This window comes from Pogona vitticeps, chromosome 6 (genome assembly GCF_051106095.1).
Source record: "Pogona vitticeps strain Pit_001003342236 chromosome 6, PviZW2.1, whole genome shotgun sequence".
NCBI classification, from domain to species: Eukaryota; Metazoa; Chordata; class Lepidosauria; order Squamata; family Agamidae; genus Pogona; species Pogona vitticeps.
The window spans coordinates 45,901,570-45,911,361 of NC_135788.1; the positions used below are offsets into that span (position 1 = coordinate 45,901,570).

Here is a 9,792-nt window from a genome sequence, read left to right on the forward strand (position 1 = left end):
GTTGGTGATGTGCTTGTCATTTGAACAACATACACACATATGCCGCCATACCACCCTGACTATGTCCATTCTCATCTGATTTGGGGAGCTGAGTGAGATCTGGTTAGTACTTGAATGGGAGACCACCAGGGAATCTCAAGGATCTCTAAATAGGACTAGGAAAGAAGTGTGCCTGCAAATTTGGAAAACCCCTTCCAGTTGGGGATGACAATCCTGAGCTGGGATGACCAATTATGTGACTCAGTATAGGATTCCTATGATCTGTGATGTGCTTAAAACATGTTCTCCCTAGGCGAAGTTAGGTTTAGCTTGGATGCATTTTTAAAGGAAGTTGTTTTTTTAAAAAAATAATAATAATAAAGGGCAAGAAGTGGTTTCTGAGGTTTCACTTATGATTGCTTTCATTCAATTGTTTTCACAGACAATAAATGGGACTTTAAAAAGTCGGTCTGAAAAGTTTGCCTTGAATGGAGAAACTTCACTGAACAAGAAGTTGGCTTCCAGTTTGCACAGGCGTCAACAGATTTCGTTCCCCTTCTTCATTGTCTACCTTACCCCAAGAAAAACAAAACAGTGTTTCTATGTGCTGTGCAAATTGTTCGGTCATGTAGTCTGATAGTTTTATTTTTGCTATTTTTTTAATTACAGAAAAAAAGCCTATGGAGAAACACTGGGTTGATATTTCTTCTGAATGAACAATTGCATTTCAGAATTTATTTGGAAGTGTAGATAGATTTGTTTTTGTTTCCCTGAAGCAGCAACAGAGGATTGATGATGATGTCAAGAGGGAGCAAGCTGAAATGAAAACTAACGGTCTTCCTCGAGAACCCATCTACTCTTCCCCCTCTTTTCATTGAAATCAAGTGTGTTTTTCATTTAGAGTTCTTTTTTTACTTTTGTTTTTCCAGAAAGAAACGTTTAGGTAAGGTTTATCTTGAATCTTAATTGCCTTAATTTTAAAGACGTCAAAGGCTCTCAAGGCAAGCTGTCAACGTCTTGATAGAAGAAAGGAGAATGGATTCAAACTTACGCCAGTATCAACTGGTCCTGAAGTTCAACAGACTGAATTTTTAAGGCGAACAACAGCAACAAAATTATAAACTGTACAGTTTAGCAGAAAAGGATGCTTTTCTTCTTTTGAAGAAAATCTGTTGATTAAGGAACTGTGGCAACTTCAAGAATTGGGGGAAAATGAAGACTTTTATGAACTTTCTTAGTGTTGACAGAGAAGAATCTAGAAGGATAAAGTGTTTTACAATAAAATTATTGAATGGGGTGGAGGAATCAACTTGCATTTTAAAGAATGCAGTTTTTTTCTTGGCAGAATGGAGATTTTTTTAATTTACAAAATGTGATCGCTGGCAAAAGCATTAGTGCTTTTTATCTGCAGTCTTTTTTATGAGCTTTAAAAAACTGTTAGTCTGCTTTGCTTGTCACATTGCAAACACCTAGCTTAAAAGCATTTGGGGGGGGGACTTAAGTAGATAGGAGCTTATGGTCAAAAAAAAGTGCAAAAAAAGCAATAGCTAGAAGAAATTGTTGACAATTTCTGTAGTCTTTCCTAGTTGTGATCAAATGCAGCCTATGGATGGCCTATTTTATACCAAAGATGAAATGACACCCTACCACAGTTCAGAAGATAGAGGGTTTTTTTCCTTGTTTCTTTCGTTTTTTAAAAAGAAAATCTTTATTTGACCTATATGGCCGGACCAGTTTTTAATCTTTGTGTTTGTTTAAACTATCTTCCACTGGTATTTTACATCTTATGTACTTAGGCTTCTAATGGAAAATACTGAGTAGTTGGTACTCAACAGTGCTTAGCAGAATTTCACATCATAAAGAAAGATGTGGGTTGCTGGATGTTGTAGCCAGGCTTTGCTTAGGTTTTCTGCTACATTGTCTCACTTCTTTTGTATTAGGACTACAGTCTTCCTTCTTCCTGAAATCCCCAGTTTGTCCCCCCCTCTCTCCTTGTGTCATCTTCCAGTGTTCAGAACCAACCATCATTGTTTTGCATTTAGTTGGCATATTCTGGACAACTGAAAGATGCCACTGACAGATGATCAATGTTTTTATTTTACCTTTCCTGTGTGAGAAGAAAGATAAAAATGGCTCCTGTCAGTTCTTTTGTGCAAGCATGAAGTTAACAATCACTTTGTACTAACTGGCTTTCTGTTGTCTTAATACATTTGCTGACAATCACAAATTAATTTGATTAGGCAAAAGACAATAGAGAGTAAATTGAATAAGTGCAAACCTATTTTTGAAAGAGAAAAGATTATGTGGAATCTTTATATGGAGGAGCTGAGATAAAACATTCCATCTTCCAAAAAAAAGTGATAGATATAGTGATAATTTGGCAAGAGATTGGCGGTGGAGAAGGCACCTCCACATTTTGCCAGCCCCCTCTGCTAAGTAGGTGGAAATTTTTTTTGAAGCATGCCTTCTTTTAATTTCCAACTTCCTGGTTCTCCACTAATTTTCCCAGATTGTGATACAATCCACTGGGAATCTCTTCCAAGCATGCACTATTTAATTGTAGGGGAGGTAAGTGTGAGGATGAGCATGGAACTTGGACAGGGCCCCTTGAACCTCTGCCCTAACATTTGAACTGCTGTTGTTAGTGAAGGCTGTTAAGTTATTTTTCTCGATCAAGTACAGTGGTGCCCTGCTTGACTATTACCTCGTTAGACGAGGAAATTGCTTAATGATGAAGTTTTTGGGGAAAATCGCTTCACGATGATCGGTTCCTTGCTTCGGGAACCGATTTTTTGCTTTACGATGATCAGAAAATAGCTGATCGTCGGGATTCAAAATGGCCACCCACTGTTTAAAATGGCTCCCCGCTGTGCTTAGGACAGATTCCTCGCATTACAGGCACCAGAAAATGGCCGCCCTATGGAGGATCTTCACTGGACGCTGAGGTATTTCACCCATTGGAATGCATTGAACCGGTTTTCAGTGCATTTCAATGGGCTTTTTCATTTCACTTGACGAGGATTTCGCTTAACAGCGATTTGAATGGAACGGATTATCCTCGTCAAGCGAGGCACCACTGTACTAGGAAATACACATCCAAAACTGTTGAAACACTAATCCGTGGGGGCCAGAGAATGAGGAAGGAGTCACTGCAATGATGGTGATGTATTTAAAAACAGGGTAACCATATTGAAAAGTAAAAATAAAACACAAACATATAATGATACAGATATTTTTTTGATTAAGCAGATTCAGCTGCCCCAGTTTTAAGAATACAATCCACTGAACATAACTACCATGTAAATGCCAGTTTGAAAAGTGATAAGAAGCATTGGACAAAGTCCATGGTTACTTTAAATGACTTTGAAAAGAAACGTGTATTTTTTTAAGAATGCAAAAAACATGTCCTTATTTTTTAATGTAGTCATCCTGTGTTTGGTGGGGAGGGGTGGGTGGGTGACCCAAACAAATGGCTGCTAAATATGCAACATTACAAAGCAAAAAAAAAAAAAAAAGAAAAAAAAAAGAAAAAAGAAAAGGAAAATAGGATGTCATCTAGTCAATCGGCATAAACAGAAGGACTTGGTTATTTGAGACTCTCAAAGTACATGTAGTTTCCAGTGACTACATATAGACTCTTTTGACTACAAGGACCTCCAATCAAAAGGAGGGGGGAAGTATCTGTGTAGTGTACAGAGACCTCTAGCTTCTTCCTTTCATGTGCTTTGCCATTGCTGTTGACTTTCTGTGAGCATCACTTGGTTGCTTTATTATTTTTTTCCATTTTCCCCCCTTCAGAAAATTGTGTGCTAGTCTGAGAGGATATGGGGGGAAATGATCAAGCAATCCTTATTTTCTTCCTTTCTTATGACATGCCTTTTTTTTTTTGTTCTTGTGTGTATACATAAATAGAGGTTATCCTCCTGTGACACAATTCTGCTGAATATGAAAGAAGCATGTGTTTGTTTGTTTTAAATTGTTTCTGTATAAATTCTAGTTTGGTGCAACAAAAGGTCTCATTGCTTTTGACAATGGGGCTGCAAGGTAGCTACCGTGTGGCTGATGGATATGTTGAGGAACCTTCCTGTTTCTATTCAGATCTTTGCTACTTTATTTATAGATTGTTATCATTTTGTTTGGGCTTGTTTGCCAAATATGGTGAAGCCATCGTGATGGAATTATTCTTTAAAGTCATCAACATCAAAAGCAGATTGATTCTATTTGTCACTTCAGTGGTTCAGGGACATCTTGCCCACTCTCCTCTTGACTGTTTGTGCCTGTGGAACTCCAGATGTGGAAGTTGCCATGGTGATCTGATGCTGATATGGGCCTGGTCACCTGGCCATGGACGCAATGGTGCACCACCAGCACTGTGCCAGATATATGTGGCCCCTTCCATATTGGAGCTGCCCTACTTTATAAAATACCAACCAGGATAGACTCATAGAATCATTGAGTTGGAAGGGACCTATAAGGCCACCAGGTTCAACCCCCTGCTCAAGGCAGGGATCCAATTCAAAGCAGCTCTGACAGATGGTTGCCCAATGTTCTCTTCAATGCCTCCAGGGTTGGAGTGATATATAAAAAAGTACTGTCTTTTAATTTTCTCACATAGATCTATTCTGATATACTGCTAAGCCTGAGCAGCCTGACAACCATTCCATAACTATCTGCGGGACTGCACTGGTTCCAAACTAACCACTGATTCTGAACCCTTTGCCTCCAAAAACTAAATTGACAAACCTTGATTGGAAATGTGTTTTCATTAGCTGTTCAGTTGACTTTACATTTATAGGTCTTCCTTTGAATTCAGGCAGGGGAGGAGGTCACTAAATCATTGTTCAGCATTTTGCAAATACTTTGCATTGCTTTTCCATTGCCTTGCATGCATGGAAATTTTTGAGGAGATATAAAGTTAATTTAAAAATGTCCATGTATGGCATAATGGTGCTACGGTGCTTGGATATTTACATATTTTTAGTGTAAATACCCTTCCCCATTAGCATCAGATCTATGCAACATGCCACAAATTAGCTGGCTTTTAAATTTTCAAGATTCCAACAACAGATTTACAGTAAATGCCAGGGCTCATCTCAACAGTGGGCACATGCAAGCTCTCCAGTGCTTCTATGGGTTTGCAACCCTAGAATGCATGTTTCAAAGTGTTTCACTAAAACTAAAGGGGTGTTATAAATTATTTCATCAAGCGTTGCTTGGCACTTTGCTCATTTCTGCCCCTTTGTTGTTAATTTTTGTTTTCCTGTCTACACCTGAGGGGCAAGTAACCTGATACACCTTCACTCTTCTAAGGTTGAAATAATCCTGCATCTTAAATCTACCATTTAGGCCAGTAGTTCCCAACCTTGGGTAACGCGGGTGTTCTTCAACTGCAACACCCAGAAACCCAGGCCAGTATAGCTGGTGGTGAAGTCTTCTAGGAATTACAGTTCAAGAACACCTGGATTACCTCAGGTTGGGAATAACTGATTTAGGCACAACCTTATCTATCTCCAGAGAAACCTATACGTGGAACAGGAAGCAGAAGTTAGAACTGGATATGGAACAACTGACTGGTTCAAAATTGGGAAAGGAGTACGACAAGGCTGTACTTATTTAACTTATATGCAGAATACATCATGCAAAAGACCGGATTGGAGGAATCCCAAACCGGAATTAAGACTGCCAGAAGAAATATCAACAACCTCCGATATGCAGATGATACCACTCTGATGGCAGAAAGTGAGAAGGAATTAAAAAAACCTCGTAATGAGGGTGAAAGAGGAGAGTGCAAAAAAAAAAAAGTCTGAAACTCAACATAAAAAAAAAAAACTAAGATCATGGCCACTGGTCCCCTCACTTCCTGGCAAATAGAAGGGGAAGATATGGAGGCAGTGACAGATTTTACTTTCTTGGTCTCCATGATCACTGCAGAAGGTGGCAATAGCCATGAAATTAAAAGATGCCTGCTTCTTGGGAGGAAAGTGATGACAAACCTCGACAGCATCTTAAAAAGCAGAAACATCACCTTGCTGACAAAAGTCCAAATAGTCAAAGCTATGGTTTTTCCTGTCGTGATGTATGGAAGTGAGAGTTGGACCATAAAGAAAGCTGACCGCCGATTAAGTGATGCTTTTAAATTGTGATGCTGGATGAGGCTCTTGAGAGTCCCCTGGACTGCAAGGAGAACAAACCTATCCACTCTAAAGGAAATCAATCCTGAGTGCTCACTAGAAGGACAGATCCTGAAGCTGAGTCTCCAATACTTTGGCCATCTCATGAGAATAGAAGACACCCTGGAAAAGACCCTGATGTTGGGAAAGTGTGAAGGCAAGAGGAGAAGGGGACGAAAGAGGATGAGATGGTTGGACAATGTCACCGAAGCAACCAACATGAATCTGACCCAACTCCGTGAGGCAGTGGAAGACAGGAGGGCCTGGCGTGCTCTGGTCCATGGGGTTATGAAGAGTCGAACACGACTAAACAACTAAACAACAACAACATAAGGCAATGCAGAGGAGGTTTCTCAGTCCACAGCAGAGCTTCATATGGCTTTCCTTTTATCACAGCTGATCTGTTCTGTTTATTTCCACATCAGCAAAATATTGAAGGAGTTTACTGCTGCAAAAGTACAGAAATACAGCATTAAATTTTAAAGGGCAAGTACCCATTGTGACAGTAGTCACAGCCCTAAAGGCAGTCAAAAATGCAAATTATATGTTGATCTGTATCAACACAACAGTTCCAGCAGTTTTCATTTCCAGCAGCAGAGGTGGATGTTTTGTAAACCTAAACTTTCTTAGTTGTCTATTCAAAACCAAACCACCCCAAAACATTTGACCTTACAGCTAGGATAGCTCTCAATAATATATGGTTGCAAGGTGAATTGATTTTGTGGATTTTGAGGATGGCACCTAAACCTTAGAGGAAAAATAGAAGCCTGAGACTCGTTTGTTTGTTTGTTTCTGATTTTTTTTTAAATCCCTGGCATTTCATTGCTGGGAGCCCTGTCTCTGCCACACCACTAGAAACAATGTGAATCCCAATTTTTAAGAGTACCAGGATAACATAAAACTAGACTACCGAGAAGCCATTTTGTGATAACTGCCACATAATCATTCTAACATCAGCAGTGGACCTTGTGCAGCTTTATCAGTGACACCATATTTCAGGTCAGCATAAATATTATGATTTCAGATTATTTATTTCAAATTAAAACTGCTGGATAGCTCAGTGGTTTAGGTGTCTGGCTGTGGGGCTAGAGGTTGAGAGTTCAGTTCCCCGCTGAGCCTCCTTAAGTGGACTCAATGATCCATGGGGTCCCTTCCATCTCTGAAGTTCTGAGATTATACGTATTAGTATTATTAATTTAATCAAATGATTTGATCACAATTATGGGTGTAGAGCTTTAAGAGTGAGCGTACACAAAAGAGGCTTTTAAAAATTATACAGATGTCTCACTAGATTCAAATTTCTGAAGCCTTCCATTTTCACAAGTTTATCTGGGTATTCTGGGCAGATGCCCCCCATCTGCTGGTGGCTCATTTCTCCACTGGTGGATGGGGAATTTCATCCCCCACACACACTCTCTCTGGCCAGTGCATCTGTGAGTTCTGGTTCCTCTGTCAGATTGTCTCAGTGCAACAGTCTGATGTTCTGGTGCAAAGCAGAGCTAGGGATAATTTGGAATAATTCCATCATACTATGTTATGATCTGCTATGGCTGTGTTCATATCTGAGGTCAGGCAAGCAAGGGATTCTGCAGCAACTTCAACCATTACAATTCATTTTATTTTATAAAAAGAAGAAGAAGAAAGGAAAAATGTGTATGTATGGCTACCAGACTCAGCAGATTTTAAAATGCCTACAGCATAATAAAGTTTATTTTTAATATGTCACAGTATTTTGATCTAAATTATGTTGTTTATAGTATTGAAGAAATAACGTGAAATGCATAGAAAGTTGCCTTGATTTGTAATTTTATGCCCAAAGGTGGCTTCATCTGCCACTTTCCACTTTGATTTAATCCTGGGGCAGACAAGACTAAAACAGGTTTACATACCATCTCTTGGACTATTACCTATATAGTAACAGTCATGTGAAGGGTATGATAATGGACATAATATGGTGACATGAGTCCAGCTGCTATTCCCAGTTGGAGTAGACCCATTGAATTAGTTGCTCACTGGGGAGTCAACAGTTATATAAGTCCCAATGATTCAACCGTTCTGCTTTTGTTGGGACACTCACAGCTGGATTCCAGCCAATGAATCAATCTACATCGTGGTGAGACCAAATAAATGATTTGGAGGTGGTTGTGTTTGAGTCATACATGGTCTGTTTCAAGGCTTTATTTAACATGAAATTGGTTCTGTTGTACGAAGATGTGAAGGGTTTTCAGATCTTCTGTGTAGATCAAGGTTATTCTAGCAGTGCAATGGAATTGCAAAGCAAAGCACGCTGCATGTTTCAGAGAACCTCGCTTTTCTTTTTTGCTATCTTGTTCCTCTACAGTGGTGGGTGAATTATTTCATTTTAAATAAAGCATACACATCCTCATGCATGGAAACGCATATGTGGCAAGTAAGAGGGTCAGTAACTGAGCAGAACTTTTTATTCCTTCTTCAGTGGGTTTTGGGAATCATCAACATCAGAAGGAAAGTTATTTCTCTGTTTGAGAAACCATTCTTTCTTCTACTCTCGTTATCACCTAAAGTGGATTCCAACCTCAAATTCCTCTTCATACCTCAGATAGAAAAGAAGCAGTATTTTCTCTTTTACTGACATGTTCTTTGTTAAAAATAAATGGAAATGTATGACAAATGCTGTAAAGTGAATGTCAGGTTTTCTTTTGTGGGGATTAAAATTCAAGTGTTTACATAAATGGGTTTATGTTTTGACAGCTCTGACACTTGAGGTTCTTCCATCCTAATAAGTATTTGTTAGGAGCTGTGAATGATCTACTGTTAGTCCTGATTTAATGTTATGTTATGGTCCTGAAAGGAATTTTTTTTAAACCCTATAACATAATCCCTTTCAAAAAGGGGACCCCTTCCCAACTGTATTTGCATTGGATTTTCAACTTGAAATGTCTTACCTTGAAAGTAACATTGTATGTCTGAAACACTTTAATTTGAAGATAGGCAGAGAAAGGCTCTCCAAATGTTGTTTAATTGCAAATTTTACTGTTTCTCATGGTTAGCTATGCTGGCAAGGGCCCATGGAAGTTGCAGTCCAGCAATAACTGGAGGGCCACATGTGCTTTAGATAGTACAAAGCTGAAAAAGCATGAGTTGCATCAGCCAATTTTGGTCAAATAACCTGATACACGTTTACTCTCTTCACACCGTGATTTTGCTGATGAAGAAATGGAAATCTTAGTGCTTCCCTTGATCTTGTAGGTACATGAGGTGCCAGCTTTACTTATATCCTGCCCTTCTGGTTCTTACACACACCACTCAAGGCAGCACAACATACAACAATATCCCAAAACACCAAGAAAAGCAAACAAGAGCATGAGAAAAACAGATGCTACAGATAAAACCAAAATGTTGGATATAATGTATGAAACATGCCTGTCTAGACCAAAAAAAAAGTTGTTAAAGAAGAGACACTACTAGGCTATCAGGTCCAGAATTCCACTGTTTAGGTGCAGCCACAGAGCAGTTTCTTTACCTTGTAACTACTAAACACTCCTTGGTCAAAATTGTAACTAGGGGTGTGCAAATGTGCTTTTAAACTACAACTCCCAGAATTCCCTAGGCAGCTTGCCTGAGTTGTGGAGGTTGTAGTCCAAAAGCACAAGTCACAGACCTT

The 9,792-nt window shown here is 39.2% G+C and overlaps 1 protein-coding gene across 4 annotated transcripts in view; it reads left to right on the plus strand.

The window, feature by feature from the left end:
* Nucleotides 1-9,479, plus strand: part of RBMS3 (RNA binding motif single stranded interacting protein 3) — a 1,057,118-nt gene extending 1,047,639 nt beyond the window's left edge. For all 4 annotated transcript variants that reach the window (XM_078377327.1, XM_073003439.2, XM_073003444.2 and 1 more), the window contains one exon: nt 422-9,479. In XM_078377327.1, the coding sequence (XP_078233453.1) occupies nt 422-428 (7 nt within the window). In that variant the 3' untranslated portion in view covers nt 429-9,479. The remainder of the gene's footprint in view (nt 1-421) is intronic.
* The last annotated feature ends 313 nt before the right edge of the window (nt 9,480-9,792 follow it).